The sequence below is a fragment of the Chanos chanos genome, chromosome 8 (genome assembly GCF_902362185.1).
Source record: "Chanos chanos chromosome 8, fChaCha1.1, whole genome shotgun sequence".
Classification (NCBI taxonomy): domain Eukaryota; kingdom Metazoa; phylum Chordata; class Actinopteri; order Gonorynchiformes; family Chanidae; genus Chanos; species Chanos chanos.
Window position 1 is genome coordinate 13144768 of NC_044502.1, and position 18631 is coordinate 13163398.

Genomic DNA, 18631 nt, shown 5'->3' on the forward strand with positions numbered 1-18631 from the left:
CCTTGTTGACTGAGACTGAGTAACCTGTGAGGTACAGTTGTAAAATCATGAGGAAGTATTCTAAGTAACATGGGCAAAGTCAAGCTTTGCCTTCCTAATCAAAACTGATTGCTACTCTTTCAAAGCTCTTCCCATCAGCTAATCATTCCTGAATCCACATGACATACATCTGTATTCAGGAGGTCCAACGCTGAGGATATACAAGGTCCACCTGTGCATTTTTCAAAGAGAAAACAACATCTGTGCATGATGTGGTTGTAAAGAGAGCCAAAATCACCCAGAACCACCACATGAATTACACAAATGACACCAGCCTACACTTCAACTTTATGTTCACCAGGGCCATGATGAAGACACAGCCTTTTTAATCAACTTTTCCCAAACTAAAAGCAGTCGGAAGAATCACAGTGAACAAACCACAATTGACTTTAATCTTATGATATTACAAAGAACACGAGGAGGTCAATGATATTCTTGCAACATAGCAAACCAGGTCATTTAGGGATATTTAACTGGGATGTAATTAAATAAAACTTTGTTTGTTTTATGCACATTTTGCTTAGTAGTCTTGGGAAGGAGAGTTGCTCTGTGGAAAGGATCTTCAAAAAGTATGAACAGATTTGTGTGAACAGCAGTACAGGAAGAGGAAAGAGATGCCATTTCAATGTACTCAGTCAAGACCCTAACATTCATCATATGGTTATGATATATACTCTATGCATTCAGTGCTGCCTTAAATGCTCAAGGAGGAGATACACCAGATGGATCGAACCATCCCTAAACCAACCCCTGAAGACTCTTGAGGTCTCCATGTTCCTTTTGAAAATCCACCATGTCAAAAAAGCCATACAGACAAATATCACATAAACATCTGTTTTTATGAGGGGGGGGGGGTTGCTTTTTATGCACTAACAGACATGTGCAAACAGCGAGAGGCACAAGAGAGTACAAATCAAGCATGTGTCTTTGGGCTCTGTGACTGGGAAAAACATCTGTGACATATCAAGGTTAGTATTTCAAACTTTTCCTCATTGATTCGTTATTGAACAGGAATAAGGCCTGGCAGTCCTACTTTAACTCAGTGGAGGCCTAAGAAAACCTTTTTTTCCTGGATGTCCAAGCGATAAACACCTTTGTTTGCTTCACGGATGAACTGAATCTCCACCTGCTTCAAACACAGCTGGTTGTGGATACACAGGCCAGGAGACATGAACTTGCACCCCAAACATACTTTGATGACGAGGATGTTGTCCCTAAAACTGTTCCACTGTTGAGAAAGTCTTGTCACCGATCCCAACAAATCACTTGTTCCAGTGCACCGATCTCTAGTCAATTGTCTAAACAAAGAACATGTTCCAGATTTCTGATCATTTGTCCCAGCCAGTTTCTAACACCATCTTAATGTTTTGCAGTAGTATCATCAGCGCTATGATGTAGTCCTGACCCCGAGCTGAGGTAGCACAGGCTCTATATAATCCGTGTGTCTGGTTGACCCAGTTCCCATAGTGATGATGGAGAGAGTATGATATATACTTGCCCTGTGAGGCCACTCTCAGTCACTTTGCCATCCATCACACCCATGACAGGCTCTGCTCCCCAGCCCAACAAATAAAAAGGAAAGTATTCGCTTTTACCTTACACACGCCTGAACACAAAACCAAAGGAAAGGCAGCCAGATCCTTCATCTATCTCAGTGATTTAATGCAGCCGGTGAGTTTGCCAAACTATCAAAACGTTCGGCTTTACTGAGAGGGTAAGAGAAAGAGAGGTGGGGTGTGGAGAAAGAGGTAGATAGATAGATAGATAGATAGAGGGGGGAGAGAGACAGAGCAAAAGAGAGGGAGATCTACCTGCCAAGACCTCCTTAACACTCAGAAATCTTTTTTCCCTTTAACCTCAGAATAAAACGAGAAGATAAGATTCATGGAGCTAATTTATGATCCCAAATTATAAAATTTACATCTGATCATCTCAGTGCCAAAACAAAGGAGGACAGTAATTTTTTCTCTCACTCTCAGTCTTTTTTTTTTTTTTTTGCCTTGCTCAGTAAGAATCTCAGTGGGTTTGAAAATTTACTTTTGCAATAGGCAAGGATATTGATTCACCTGGGAAACTGGATAAATTGACCCAAAATGCCCTTTCAACCAGTCGGCCTGGCATTAAGGTAAGTGGTACAGTAAACAGTGGGCAGTGTTTACCAATGTGTTTTGAGTAAGGCACTTCAGAGATGTGCTCAGATGTGTTCAGAGAGTGTTAGTGTTAGGTTGTAAATTAAGCTAGAGCCATGCTTAATAGCAGAGTCAGCTAAATAAATGAATGTAAAATAGATGAAGGGAGTGATTTACTCCCTGAGACTGATGTAAATCATTTTCATTAATGTTTGCTGATTGGAGACAGTGATGGTTTCAGGAAAATGACCTCAGGTCAAAAACAATGTGATATATTCCTGTATTGTAAACCTGGATCTCTCCTCAAATAATATGCAGATAGGGCAGAAATGTGTGTTCAACGGGCTGCCAAAAGGTATCCAAGCTCAGATGTGCAAAATGACCTTTGAAAATGTGTTTTTTTAGTGCCTTGTGGACACAGTATCCACTGTGACTAATAAAATACTGTTAGGAAACAAGATGAAATACTAAGTCAATGTGTAAGCTGTGCACTGGCAAGGACTTCTGAGTAAAAAGTAGTGCCTTAAATCCCTTGAAACTCCCTAACCAAAGAATGCTGCCCCACTGAGAAAAGGTGTCAATCCCAGGACATATTGTTAGACCTGCAGCTGTGATGCTAAGCAGAAGCATCCCGAAATATATCCATTCAGAACGGTCTTCGATTTTTTTTTATTTTTTTTGTGGCATTGTTACTCTGTGACTCTGTGAGACCGCACAGGAATGCCAGCTGTTTCTGCTCATTAGGATGTCTGGGGTTTTTTTGGTATTTTTTTTGTTTTGTTTTTTGTTTTTTGTTTTTTTGGCAGCGCCCAGTGTGGGTAGGCAACAGGAAACCCCTTAAATAGTGCATCAGCTGTTAAGCACACTATATAGCTGTGCCTGTATGTGTGTGTGTGTGTGTGTGAGTGTGTGTGTGTGTGTGTGTGTGTGTGTGTGTGTGTGTGTGTGCGTGTGTGTTTAAAGCACAGTATGGACTGATTGATTAGGGGATAAATACTGTGACTGGCCTGATGGGAAAGATGTGACCTTTATGATGCATGACTAGCTCACGTTAAATTCACATGCCAACATTAGACACACATGCACATGCACATGCCCACACACATGCATGCATGCATACACACACACACACACACACACACAGACACGCACACACACACAGACACACACAGAAACTTTTTCACACTTTCTTCACTTTTCTTTCTCACTCTTCACAGTTTCTTCCAACAGTTTTCTAACTTAACTGAGATTAAACTCTAAGCCACAGACACAGTGCTCTACTCTCACCCTCCTCCCCTTTGAAAACCATGACCTCCTTTTCTCTCCTTAAAGGAAGAAAGAAAACACACATACCTAATAATAAAAAGAGAAAAGAAAATAAAGAAACAAAAATTACAGCCTCTCACAGCTTAAGAGCTTCTCTTGCAGGTGGATGGAATCTCTGTGCCCTCCAATATATCTCAGGAACCAAGCCAGACTCTGGAATGACACAAGGCCCACTGACGAATGGGATCTATTTTTTAAAAAAATGAACGTTTTTATTGCAGGGCAGTGACTCTCTTTAACACCAAAATGGTAAGTGATGCGTTTCACATTGCAGAAGTTTCCAGCATTGTTCCACAGGTTCTGGAATGATGATCTAAGAAGAAACCATTCACCACCTGAGGACCTCATAATTAAACTGTACAACAATCATTACTTTACAGTTAACACACTCCAAAAAAAAGAAAAAAAAAAAAGGCTAAGATCATCATCAGAAACGTTACTCTCCCATATTTCCACCATCTCCCTTTATGAGGGCTCAAAGACTATGAAGTTTTATAGTAGGGAGAAGGAGGTCATTCTGTCTGTTTAAAAAATGGGCCACGATCATACTCGCCATGTCTCGAGAGGGAATCGCCTTTCACCAGGTTCATCCGAATGTTATCCTATCAGTCAGTAAGGACTGGAGTTCAGAGAAAGATAACTGATGTCACCGGATCCTGTGTAGCCTTTTCACAGATGCAGTGAATGATTCAAGGAATATAAATGTGTTTGGGTGAGAATCTGACTAAAGTCAGCCCAGAGATTCTACATCAGCATACGCTTCATAAAAAACAGCAAATCAACGGTCACAAGGGTTTCTTTTTCGTTGTATCTTTGTTTCACAAATTTTTCTACCTTTGATAGATTCTGTGCCATTGTGTTGTTCTTCCCTCTAACACAAAAAGGTTTTCTACTGATCTTCTACAATTGCCTCATGAAAAACTGAAGAGCCACACAGCAGTGGGAAATAAATACAAAATGGCAGACTGTCTGGGCAGCTCAGGGGTGTATAAAATACTGTCAGGACAGGACCAGCTTCAGGGACCTATGGACCAAAAGTGAAAAGTAGAGAAATAACGTTAGGTTTCTCCTCTCTTCTCTTCTCTTCTCTTCTCTTCTCTTCTCTTCTCTTCTCTTCTCTTCTCTTCTCACTTTAGAAGTTAATGGTATGAAAACTAGGAACTAAGAGAATTAATGTGCTAATGAATTAATGATTGGGAAGTGTGGAGAAACATTTTCTTTACTGACCTTATAATAACAGGTATATCATCACTATTATCTGTTAGTGTTTTCCATTCATATGCGAAGTTAGTGTGAATGTGACATTTTTAGTTCTGTGAAAAGAATAGTTTCCAGACGTATTAGAAGATACCATATGAGCATGTGAACGCGCACTCATGCGCGCACACACACGCACGCGAGCACACACGCATGCACGCACACACACACGCATGCATGCGCGCACGCACGCATACACGCACACACGCACATGCTTTTTGTGTCAGCTCTTCTCAAAAAGTCTTAATATCGATGCCAGGATACAAGCCTTAACTTTAATGCTGCACAGATTCAGACACAGATACAAAACAGCAGAATGGTGGTATTGTACTAATTCCCTCTTGGCTATCGTCTCTTTCTTTCTCTCTCACTCTCTCTCTATCTCCCTCTCTCTCTTTCCCTCTCTTTCTCTCTCCATCACTGCTGTCGGGGCTGTGTTACATCCTGCGTGAGGCGTGGTCGTGTGTCGGACACACATGCATGCTGTCCACAAGCCCACGTGAGATCAGCTCTCCTCCACGTGCCGTCGTTCGCTGCCACAAACTCTTTGTGCTAAATGTTGGGTCAAACTGGCCTCATGAAGACATCCTACCCCTCCAACAACAACACCAAAAAAAAAAAAAAATGAGGGGGCGTTTTTTTTTCTTTCCTTCCTTTCTTATTTTACCACTCTTATTCTAATATTAGCAAGGACGCTGTGGAGAGTAATTGAGAACAGCCAAGTGCAGGCAGCAGCGCAAAGGGCCTGGGACAAATCCATCTGAGCATCCAGTCAGGGGCGCAAACACACCATGCCTGTCCAAATTAGGCCCATTCTCTGGATCCCATGGCAGAACCCCAAATGCATCAGCCAGAGCATCAAGATCTGAATCTCTCCCTTTGACTAGAGGGAGTTGGTGCTGTTGGAGAGCGATGCTGGGGGAAAGGGGTGATTACTGTTTGTTTGCAATGGACAGCTCAGGAATAATCATTAGGAGAGGGGAGAGAGAGAAATGAGAGAGAGAGAGAGAGAGAGAGAGAGAGAGTTGGGCAATGGTCATCATTGACATTACTCAACAGGAATACAGATCATCACATAGGAAAAAAAACAAGAAAGAATAAGTTTGTTCTTGCTCAGAGAGAGACACTCTGTGCTCTACAGTGAGGTCAGGCTCTCATAGGTAAGTCATACATGAGTTTGGGCTCCCTCCAATCTCAGTAAACAACCCCCTCCCCACCTTATCCCTACCTCCACTCTTCAAGATCCATCAGCAGGATCGGGGTTCACTCAGAGCCTGGAATGGGCCCCTGGGCCCAGGAATCACCACAAGCTTCTCTCCTCTTTCTTGCACCTATCAGTCATTGTTCCCCTGAGGACAGCCAAGTTACGGTTGCCATAGCGAAAGACCAGTGTGTTTTGACGGTTTCTGCCTCTTTCATGGATGTTTTGTTTTGTTTGAGATTATGAAGTCAAACTACCACGTCTGTACTGAACAATGTCACACAGCGATATGAATAACAATGAAAACAGGTATTCCATCTAAATAATGTTCTCTCTGGCAGAGTTTCACTCTCTCTGTTCTGTAACACATAATGTGCCATCAGGAGAGGTTAGCTATACTACAAAGAACATCTTTCAAAAATGTCATCATGGATATAGGCTATAAGCCTAGCAGATGAAGAAAAAACATATTTTCGTGGAAGACTATACTGCTTAATAAAAACCCTGAAACAATATTTGGATTGTTTACTTTTCTAGATAGCTCCACATAAAAATCAGTGCGCTGGCTGCGATTTTGATTGTGACTGGAATCTGCAGTTGGGACTTTCGCAATTTTTGCTAAGCGTATTGAGAATGAGAAAAGTTTGGAAATGGTACTCTGAGTAATCTTCTAGCTCCCTGTCATAATTTGTCATAATCTGTCTGAAAGGACTTGATAAATAAATCTCTACTCTCTACATTTCTTGTTTGTTTTCAGTTATGTACATACACTTTGTGTCCAGCCAACTACATAAGATCAAGAGAGCATCCATGAGAACGAAGATTCTCAATCCTCAGCCATAGCTTTACGCGAAAGGCCAAAGGTTAATGACTCTGTTAATTCGAAGCCTCAGAGAATTCAGTCTTTGGGTAATGGAATAGCTAGACCAGGTAAGTTGTGCGTCATGTATGGTTGCGTGGCATATGAGCAAATTTGTGAACACACTGCGACTGTGCATAGGAGTTCACCTCCTTGCAATTGGGGAAATTTAATGAAAGTAACAGTAAACAATCAAAAAGACTGGTCTTGCTTTTAAAAGAAGAATGTAAGTGGGAGGGAAGGAAAAAAAAAGGCGTGGAGAGGGGGTGTTGGACAGAGTAGTATCTAGTTTAAGTGTTACAGCTGGTGAAAGCACTGCATGTGGTTGATAATGAACTGCACCATTTCAGACCTGATATCTAAAATCGGCAGGCCTTCACCAGTCCTGAGCACCCGTCATCTGGGAAACAAACACCGAGTGGGCACAATTAAGAAAGGAATGATCCCCAGATTACAGGGATCACAGAGTGACATGAAAGAACTCTAGAAGTTGAAGAAAAGGACCGAGGTTCTTTTGGCACATTGGATGAGGCTTAGAAAAGAGCGAGGGAGGAAATGTGTGTGTGTGTGTGTGTGTGTGTGTGTGTGTGTGTGTGTGTGTGTGTGTGTTTGGTGTGTGTGTTTGGTGGGGGGCAAGAGATTCAGATCACAGAGTGACATAAAAGAACTCTCTCGGTCCTAGAAAAGGTCTCAGGTCCTTTTTGGAGCACGGAAAGGCCTGGAAAAGAGAGAGATGGAGGGGAAAAGGTGATATACAGAGAAAAGAGCGCACAAGAGGGGGGGGAGACCTAGTGGCCCAATCATAAAAGTGAACATGTGTTCATTAAAACGGGTAAAATTGTCAGTTCAGCCCTTCTCGGAAAACTCAGCGTGTTAGCGTGTATCTTAAGAGTACTGTCTGTGCCAAGTAGGACATCTCAGATTGCGCACATTCACCAGCTGTGACGGTGATTTACGGTCAAAGCACGTCACAACCTAGATAAAATTATGAGCACCGTGTTGGACGCTGTGCTTAAGGTATTTTTACGCTAATCTGTAAAAGATAAAAATACAAATAAAAAAGGACAAGTTAAAAGGACACCTCACAAGCAAAATAGTGCTGCTATGTTACAATCAGTTCACAAGTTAGCAAACAAAAAAGGTTTAGATATAAGTGTAGTAATTCTTCCCCTAGGTACAGTTAGTTACATAGTTGTAGTTAGTTATAATTAATGGCATGCCATTTGTACAAATGATATCTCTGGGTAAACAGCATATTCAGTGCGGAAAATATATTCTCAAATATTTGTGCTAACTCACACACATATCCCCTAACTGTGACAACAAAGAGACTGGAGAATACAGTGCTTTATTCAGATGGCTGTTTTAATGTGACAGTTCCACGTTTTAGACCTGAAATCAAAGTTAGACTTCTGAGTGCCAAGTGGCATTTACCATTATGTGTTGGCTCCCCCTAGTGGTGTCCAATGTCACTCACAATAGTGTGATTTTGTGAACCGTCCATACGTTTTTTGGAATGCAATGCAAAGCTGAGAGGCCAGAAAAAGATATCAGAGATGGTGACAATGTCACTACCACGTGCAAAAAAAGAATAGAAAGACATTTAAACCATTAACTGACTGAAATGGGTAAGCGTTCGTCTTCATAGATTTATGAACCTGCAAAGATGTGTCCTTCCTTCCCTCTGGGCTTTTGACAATGAAAAGAAGTAACAAAAGACCTCAACTATGCAGGAGCAACTGACCAGAGAGCTCTGACTTTTTCCCTGAAGAACCAGAACCAGCATATTTGTAACATCATAAACCTATAATCACTCATATCACTCTCATGACTGGCTCCGGTTCTAAGCTTTAATTTAGCTTGACAGTCACCTTTCACGTAACAATGTTTTAGAATGCCATCCCAAGTGATTCCAGAAAGAAAGAAAGAAAACACAGTCTGATACATTTTAGGTAGATAACACTGCTTTTCTAATGTTTAGGAAATGCAAGGGTGGAAAAAGCAAAAGTAGAAGTGATCTTGGTAAAAAAACAAAAAAGAAAGTACTCTAAGTAGAGTTAAACTGACAAGTGTTTTTGTAAATTGTAAATGAGTGACTATTTTACTCTTAAGCATTTTTCAGGTGGGATACTCTAACTCTACTTAGAGTACCTTTTTTTTTAGCAAGAGTACTTCTACTTTTATTTTTTCCACCCCCGATCAGATGTCAAGATCAGATTTATTTCTTACATGCAGAATATTTACATATTTATATATACATTATATTTATTCTAATTCAGAACCATTGCTGCACTGACTCTCAAGGGAAGTAGAGAGCTCCAAGTCTGTTGATCTGTAAACTGTTGATTCATTTTTGTTTTTTTCCACTTTTTTCCAGAGGGTATAGGATTTCTTGCGCAGAGCAATCTCAGGGCAAGGCAACTTTTGCAGTGCAGTTGAAACAGTTTTCTTGAAAACTGTCGTTCTTGCAGTAAATAATACGAAGATCTGTATGCCCTGAAGCAAGTGACAACATGAAAACACCATGGTAACTACAAAAGTGACCAAAATACACTCAGCAAAGTAAATAATTTACTTAATAACTGAAATACTAGGTCTGTCATACATGATCCAAATTCACTGTATGTTCTTTGAATATGTTACAATAGTCTTACTTGAAGCTAATCCAGCTCAGCATAATATCAGCATAAAATATTCTGTAGTGTAAAATATTCCCTCATATTTCCCTCATATTTCCCATTAAATAAATTTGGCACCACACCTACACTTACTCTAAATCAACAGTCTTACTTCACATCTAGATATTTGTTTTATAGATTTTATAGAGATGTATGTATGTATATAAAGAATAACAAGACAAACCTGAGTGGAACAGCACACACAGAAAAGCGCACTGAAAATTACATTGAGGGTGTTGTGGTTGACAAGGACGAGGTAGCCAAAGATCCAGGACACACCCAGCACTACTGCCAGAGAAAGGCTACTAAGGATCTTCTTCCTCACAGATCTCACTCTGTTACTAAGAAAGAGGCACAGAAAAGAAGGCTTTTATCTCCACGAGTGCACAACTGCAGTCCAAAGTCATTTTTTAAAAATATTTTGCAAAGGATTTCAGCAACACTTACTGGTTTAATGAGGGATTTTCCTTGCATGTGATAAAGGAGAAATAGACCACCACAGAGATGTTGAAAATGAGCATTAAAGCAAGAGGGATGAGGAAGCCCCATAGCATCGGCTTCTTAGGGTCAAAATTGCCATTCTGGTCCTGATAAGCCAACCAGCAGCTATAACACAGGACACAGCCAGTGACTCTTCAAGGAATAAAAACCATTTTAGTACAAATATATACATATACATGACTGTGTCTGATGACACCAAATGAAAAAGGGGCCGTTAAAGTTTAAGAGCAGGTTGATAAAAGTATCAAAACAGAAATTAGAAACGGTATTTTTAAACTTACAACTCCTCTGAACGATAACCCAAAGGATTGTTTTTTCTGTAGGTAGCAGCCAGTGAAATAGCAACTATCACAACAGGCAGTCCTAATAACAGAAGATAAATTATTACAATACAGCTGTATACTTGAAAATCTTGAGAAATATCTTAAGTACAAGCAAAGTAAGTAAAACATAAAGTGGTTGTTCAACAATCATATTTAGATGTTTCATTACCAGCACACGCGCACGCACACACACACACACACACACACACACACACACACACACACACACACCTATTCTGAATAAAATTGCAACATGGTCCACAATAGCACACTCAAATAATGTAAAAACATATGAGGTAACACTCAGATTATTGTTTTGAATAGTCAGCCATCAGAGTGAACCACTGAACTAATTAACTCCTGAAGAATTCTGAATAGACATATTGATCTACACCAATACACATATATGCTGCCTGAAAATCAAAAATTTCAAAAATCGCACTATTCATTATTTTCACTATTTTATGTATGGCACAGTTCTAATCAGTCATCAGTCAGATGTTCTGTTAGCAAAGTAGAAAAAAATCTAATAGCAATGGTAAAGCAGGGGAGAAATTCTGCATATGTTCAATCAGTTATTTTTGTAAGTTCGAGCAAAGCCTCCATACCCCAGCCAATCAGTAATGATGTCAGCTGGAAGCCCCTGGGTTGGTGTGATAAAGTCCTCTTGAGGAATAAAAACACATTAGCAGCATATAACGCGTTCCACATGAAGGTAGCCAGCAGAAAGTATTGGAGAAGGGCTGCAAAAGCTGTACAGGGGCCCTGGTCTGGTTCTGGGGGACGGAGGTCTGACATTGGAACAGTGTTATCTTTCGATATGTTTGGTTCCTGCTTCTGCTTCATGGGGTTGTCGATCCCAAAGATGAAGAGGAAATAGGAGATGATCATAGACACACAGATGCTCACCATCAGCAGTGTGGGCCTGTTGCCTCTAGACTTCCTGTTAGAAACATATTTAATTAATTTCATAAGTGAACCAGGCTAAAGATCACCATTTAATTTTTCTCCCAATGCAAATACTTTCAATACTGTTTTAAATATTTTCTCCAAAAAATTACCCTGGTACCTGGTCATGATTTGAAAGATTACTGTTATACTCAAGCCCACTATAGACAGAGAGCAACCTGCAATGCTGATAATGCTCAGAGCTTCAGCATACACATAATTGGTCTTGAGGCTCTAAAAAAAAAAAAACAACAACAATAAAAACAATACTCAGTTAAGGTCATCCAAAGCAATAAACACATTTCTCATCAATTAATAAGGGTGAATGACAGTGAGGACACTAGAGAACTCAATAAAGAAATACAGTTATAAAGATACTCACCACCAGCACGGCAAAGTTGGTGGTGTGGTTACAGCGACACTGCAGATTTCCTGATGAGTTACTGACTTTGGAACAGCCTTGGGTGCTCCAGTCATTCTTAGAGTAGTCCCAGAATACACAGGCAAAATCATGCAGGAGATGTGTGGACGTGCTCTAGGTCAAATATGTCATCATGATATTAGGGAGGTTTTTTTCAATCATATACATTTACAAAAGCTGAAAATCTGATTTTCAGAATTAAACATTGCTCCTTGTTTAAGTGTAACTCTAAAACTACAGGATTTATTTACTAGTTACTCTACTGCATCTCCATAAATGAATATTAATAGCTGTGAGTGAAACACTGTTGCTATCAAGTTGTGAAACTTTATTGCAATGCTGGGTGGAATAATTTAGAACTATTTACTCTGTTCAAAATCTTAGTTATGCAGGATGAGTCTGAATCCATCCCCCAGATTACCCAATGCACTAAACTGTATTTCAAAAAGATATTTCTTCAGAATGTAATTTGGTCAAGTTGTAGTGTTAATTCTCATCCAAGAAACCTACCCAAATGACTCTTTGAAACCGCCAAAAAATTCTGCGTACGTGCAGAAATTCAGAAGCTACTTACCTCAGCCAAGAGACGGAACTCAACGTATTCAGCTCTAATACCATTCCCCAGTTTAGCTGAAATCACTCTCCTTCTGGATCCAAGAGTACTCTGAAAAATTCTGGACCTGAAGAAGAAGTCGTTCTCATAAAGCACAAATCCAACGCTGATGTTAGAATTCTGCCTGGACCGAGCTTTGAAGAATATAAGAGAAGAACTCATTTAGAAAAGAGTTCAACACTTAAACAAGAAAAAATTTGCATGTACAAGTCATTTACAGCCTGTTCCTTTTTTCAGTTTCCGTTTCATTTTATAATTCCTTTTGATGTGCTAAAACACTGAGAATGAACACTATTACCTTTGGTTAGTGTTATGCTTCTTGTATGAGTTCAGGCAGCTTTTTCCTTAAACGAGCACTCACCTTGAGGGATGCCGATGAACATTTGAACATTAGCTAAGCCGCTATCATGAGCAAGTGCTGAAATGTTCGTGTTTACATTTATTCTGTAAGCTGCCAGACCTGAGTTGCTCAGTCCTGAAAAATAATGAAATTGAGTTATGTAACTTGTAAGACAAGTTGCTGCTAAATGCTTTGTGTTACTTTGTCAAAAAACAATCATTTTATCATACTGACTACTGTTTCTCCTAGAGACCATTTGGAATGCTAGCTGAGTTTGATGACCTTAATGTCATTTAATGTCCCTTCGAGTACATATTAAACCCCAGTCACTGGTGGAAAGTGCATAACTATCTTCAGATGGCATTGTTAATCTTAATACTACAACAGTTTAGTGGTTTACTTATATCACATGATTATTCAGCTAAATTTATTAATATATCTATTCATCAAATAACAGCATTAATTTTTCTAATTAGCATCTAATTTCACAAATAAATGCTTATATCATAATATCAGTGACTGAGATGAATTTTTTTAAGACTTTGGTGTAATAAGAAAAAAATGTACCCACTAATGGAAATGCTCCTCACCATTGTTTTTAATCTCACCTGTCAAAGCTGTCAACTGAACACCTGCTGTCCTCCCATTGGGCACCTGGACTGATTGGACTGCCAGATTGGCCTGAACCAATAAGTTTGAGAAGTTGTTTTGTTCCACAGAGAACCTCTCCAAAGTCTCGGTTAGTCTAATGGAGTAGTCATACACATTATATTTCAGCAATTATATTTAGCCTCTAGTCATCACAGAGAAAGCAGTTTAATGGGTTGATAGATTTTTTCACTGGCAATATTTCCTTTCCTTACTATATATATATATATATAGTGACTTCCAGGATATCTCGTGACTTCCAGCAATTCATTTTTGTCCTCTATAGTGGACAAAACACTCACACATAATGTTCGTGTGTGTGTGTGTCTATCAAATTTCAAGACAGGATGTCATTGTTTTCAGATGAACAGAGAATGGACATAAATTGCTGAGAGCAAAGGATGAGCTTTAAAATGCAAATCCAACAGATTCGCCATTTCTCACAGGTACAAATGAAATATACCCGTTTCTTCCCCAGAATCATATCAAAGTGGAATGGTGCTGGATGGTAGTCAATGCAACAATGTAATTTTCATAATATGCATAACATGCATTCATGTCATGACAGAAATATCGCAGTTCCGGGTTATTCTATCAGTAATCTGAGACCTGTTATTGCAGACACACGCCATGTGAAATGGTGGGCTAACAAAATACTTTCCCACACCTGCCTTAAAACAAAACATAAGTGGGGAAAATTATGCATTAAAAAAAAAGAAATCAGCAGCCAAAGTCTACAGAAAAAAACTAACCCATCCGTTCCTTGGGTTATTTTCACCTGAGCACACATTAAATTGTAACTGTGCATACGTGTTTACAAGGAGGACATGAATGCAGCTTATTTTTCTGAGTGTAAATCCCCCTGTGGATTCTACAGTCATTTCCAGCAAAAGGTAAAGGTAAAAGGTATATTACCTCTCCATGATATTAATGTCATCAGAAAACTGATCCACCCTAGCGGTCATCAGCTGACTGACTGTAGTAATGGTCGCTTCAGCAATATCCTGTAGTTGAAACATACATACATACATATATATATATATATATATATATATATATATATATATATATATATATATATATATATATATATATATATATATATGTATATATTGTTCTTGTGTGGGCTAATGTCCAGTGTCCAGACTTTTCACAAGACAAGAAGACAAGTTCAAATTATGTCTGTTCTCATGAACTGTTCAAAAATACGTTACTGAATCTGGCAACAAACTGGGGGTGAAGTTCACCTTTAGCTTATGCCATGCAAACAAACCATAATTCCAAGGTTATAAAGACACAGTGACAAAGGCAAACATTTCATATAGCACTTATCGTTTGAGATCAATTCATAGGTGAAAACCACAACCCAGTGATTCATTTATCTGAATGAAGTAGGAGAAACACTGAGCTTTGACTTTAGATTTGCAGCCAATTATTAACTACCATTGAAAGCTAGATATTTATTTCATTACTTCTTTACTTTTATTTGTTACTGGTCATACATACAAAAACATTTGCTCATTTACTTTCTCTCTTGCTCATTTATATTCAGTGGTTAATGGCAACTCTTTTATAGGTGATAATTACATGGGGTAATTTTAAATCATGGTAGGATATTTGACTGGGCTTTTTGAGGTGCTGTTTGTTCGAGGATGTCATTAACAATGAGACAAGAGCAGTGTGCCATAAGGAAGTTATACACAAAATCCCATAGATTCCAAAATTTTGGAATCTATGGTTATTTATTGGTGAACATCCAAGATTGAGTTCCTGATTCAAATCAAGCAAACAAAAATGTATATACATTATTAACCAGAAATAACAAATGTCTTATAAATCCTGCTTGTTGCACAATGAAAATGAAAGCTATGCTTCTGAACCATTTATGATGATGAGGACACAGTATCGGTAGGTTTGACAATGACTTTTTGAAGACATATACCTTTGTGACTTGTGAATTCAACAAGTCACTGGCAATCTGAGCAGCTGTGGTGATATTTTGAGAAGTAAGCCTTTCTGGCCTGGAGGTCAGGATCTGTGTTCTAGAGGCCAACACCTCTCTCTCTGCTGGGGTTGCACTGGACACCTTCAGAGATAAGCAAGGGTTTGAAATTCTGCACCTGATGTGGATTAATAATTAGCATTGTGAAATTCACATAATATATTTATTACTCAAATAATTATTTATTTTTCAACTGAAATTACTGAAACATGTTGACATAAAAATAACTACAATATTTGATCAACCATTATTTCATTAGTTCATTAGCCCAATAGAAGAAAGAAAGAATAGAAAAAAGTGTTTAGAAGAGGTGGGAGAAAAAATCGACACATTGTGGTATCACAATATTTTTCAGCACGATATTATATCAATACAGTGGGGCCACGTATCAATATTTGTTTATTTAATATAATTTTTTCATTTTTTAAATGTATTTAATATACAGGCAGTCCCCAAGTTATGAACGTCAGACTTACGGACAACTCGTACTTACGAACGAACTGCTATAAAGCCTATTATTTTAAAATTTGAGTTAAATAGAATGGCTCATAATGACAAGCGCACCCACTACTTTTTGACGTTCATGAAAACATAATGCTTCAGCGGTTCATCGGCTTTGGGAAGGAGAGCACCGTCTGCCATTTAAATTGGATCACATTGCCGTTAACACTAAATGTACCTGTTCTGACTTACCTACAAATTCAACTTAAAGACAGACTTAGGGAACAGATCTTGTTCATAACCCGGGGACTCCCTGTACGTTTATTTTGGCACATACATCTACAAGTCGAAGCATGCACTGTTATACAGTAAACTTTTTATTTGGAAGTAGGAAAGTTCACATTAAAATAATGAAAGTACAGTACAGTACATACATAAGCCAGTAACATAGGTGTTTATTATGACTAGCAAGACGTATGTATTATAGGTTGTGTATGTACTGTACCATTATAGGCCTGGTAGCACAATCACTTCGTATACAAGACACATGAAATACATGTGTTGTGTGCAGGAAGCTGTTGCATTCGCTACGTCCAGTTACGTCCACTATGTGATTTTCTCTGATGGGGATTTCTGAGCTCCATTATAACCTTATGGGACCACAGATGTATATGCGGTCGGACGTTGCCCCATCAGACGTTATGCAGCACATGACTGATGACTGTATTCACCAAAAGTACAGTGGATAACTTTGTTCACAGAATTAAATGGGAAGATTCAAGTGAGATGAATTCAGTCGTGTGTTATTTTCCTTTTGACTTATAATGCATTATAATAATGGGAGAAATAAATCACAATGTATCGCAAAATTGAATCGCAATACTTGCTATACTGTAAAATGTAAAGAATCACAATAATATCATATTGTCACCTCTGTGGCAATTCCCGCCCCTAGTGTTTAGCAAAAAAAAGCTTACTTACATTTGTTTGAATACTGTCAAGAGTTTCATCACATTCTACCATTTGAATCTGACCAAAAATTTGTGTCATATTAATATTCAAGCATCGTGTAGAGGCCACTGGAATACCAGCTGAAAAAAACAATACAAAGTAATATCAGGTTATGGATGACAGACATTAATGCATGGCAATTTGTGTGCAGACGTTCTTTACCATTGGTTGTTCCGGAAGGACACACCTGGTCTGAGTAACCAGGCAAGCCAACCACTGTTTGTGGGAAACTGAAGCCACCAATAGTTGCCCTCTTGCAGAAATTTTCTGTCAAATATTGAAACACATACACTTTATCACTTCTAACAACAATGGGTATAACAAAGACACATCTGAGAAATTTATGAGAAAGAAAAAAAAAGAAAGCGAGAGTGAGAGAGAGAGACAGAGAGAGAGACCGAGAGAGAGAGGGAAGTATATGCAGATATAGATATAGTGTAGAGCACATCTTCAGAAACATCCCAACCTGTAGAGCAGGTATCTCCTATCCACTCATCAGGGCAAATGCAGACACCATTTTCTGGTTTGCCACCATTGTGACATTGAAGTGGAGTTGTGGTGGGGAACAAGCTGGTACTGGTGAAGTGAACATGTGTGCTATTTGTATTGTGAAATGCCATGGTAGTAGTAATTGTTTGGGTAGTGCTAAAAGTGGTGGTAGTGGTACTTGCGGGGGTGGATCTAAATGCACTTATGGTGGTATTTACAGGAGTAGGGATAAAAACACTGGTAGTGATGAGGTTAGGACCAGTCGTAATGGGGTTTGCAGAGGAAAGGCCAATAGTAGTGGAAACTATAGAGGAAGATCCAAGAGTACCAGTTGTCAGCTTTGTAGAGTTGGGACGAAACGCAGTGGTAGTAGCACTTGTAAAGGTGAGACTAGAAGTATTGTCAGTGGTGTTTGCAGGGGTGGGACTCAGAGTACTGGAAGTGATGTTTGCAGTGGAGGGACTGAAATTATTGTCAGTCATGTTCGTAGAAATAGGAATGAAGGTACTGTCAGCTGTGTTTGCAGAGTTGGGAGTAAAAGCACTGTCAGTGCTGTTAGCAAAGGTGGGAGTAAAAGTAATATCAGTGGTGTTCGCAGGAGTGGGATTGAATGCAGTTGTAGTGGCATTCTCAGAGGTGGGAGCTAAAGTACTGTCAGGGGTGTTTGGAAAGGTGGGACTGACAGGACGGTCAGTGGTGTTTGCAAAGGTGGGAGTAAAAGTAATATCAGTGGTGTTGGCAGAAGTGGGATTGAATGCAGTGGTAGTGGCATTTTCAAAGGCGGGACTGAAAGTAATGTCAGTAGTGTTTGAAGGGGTGGGACTCACATTACTGTAAGTAATGTTTGCAGAGTTGGGAGTAAAAGCACTGTCAGTGGTGTTAGCAAAGGTGGGAGTAAAAGTAATATCAGTGGTGTTCACAGGAGTGGAATTGAATGCAGTTGTAGTGGTATTCTCAAAGGTGGGACTGAAAGTACTGTCAGTGGTGTTTGGATAGGTGGGAGTAAAAGTAATGTCAGTGGTGTTGGCAGAAGTGGGATTGAATGCAGTGGTAGTGGCATTTTCAAAGGCGGGACTGAAAGTAATGTCAGTAGTGCTTGAAGGGGTGGGACTCAGAGGACTGAAAGTGATGTTTGCAGAGTTGGGAGTAAAAGCACTGTCAGTAGTGGCTGTAGTGGTGGGAGCAAAAGTACTGTCAGTAGTTTTTGAAGGAATGGGAGTGAGAGTACTGGAAGTGATGTTTGCAGAGTTGGGACTAAAAGTACTGTCAGTGGTGTTAGCAAAGGTGGGAGTAAAAGTAATATCAGTGGTGTTCGCCGGAGTGGGATTGAGCGCAGTTGTCGTGGCATTCGCAGAGGTGGGAGATAAAGTACTGTCAGAGGTGTTAGCAAAGGTGGGAGTAAAAG

At 39.4% G+C, this 18631-nt stretch overlaps 1 protein-coding gene across 1 annotated transcript in view; it reads right to left on the minus strand.

Annotated features, from left to right (window-relative positions):
• Positions 1–17357, minus strand: part of adgrg7.1 (adhesion G protein-coupled receptor G7, tandem duplicate 1) — a 32623-nt gene extending 15266 nt beyond the window's left edge. The window contains exons 1-15 of the mRNA XM_030782868.1: positions 17204–17357; positions 16900–17004; positions 16708–16817; positions 15226–15369; positions 14199–14287; positions 13244–13380; positions 12657–12770; positions 12257–12429; positions 11644–11796; positions 11383–11495; positions 10922–11256; positions 10272–10353; positions 9937–10095; positions 9674–9830; positions 9109–9307 (exon numbers count right to left, since the gene is read on the minus strand). Of these exons, the coding sequence (XP_030638728.1) occupies positions 9109–9307; positions 9674–9830; positions 9937–10095; positions 10272–10353; positions 10922–11256; positions 11383–11495; positions 11644–11796; positions 12257–12429; positions 12657–12770; positions 13244–13380; positions 14199–14287; positions 15226–15369; positions 16708–16817; positions 16900–17004; positions 17204–17357 (2224 nt within the window). The remainder of the gene's footprint in view (positions 1–9108; positions 9308–9673; positions 9831–9936; positions 10096–10271; positions 10354–10921; positions 11257–11382; positions 11496–11643; positions 11797–12256; positions 12430–12656; positions 12771–13243; positions 13381–14198; positions 14288–15225; positions 15370–16707; positions 16818–16899; positions 17005–17203) is intronic.
• Between the last annotated feature and the right edge of the window lie 1274 nt (positions 17358–18631).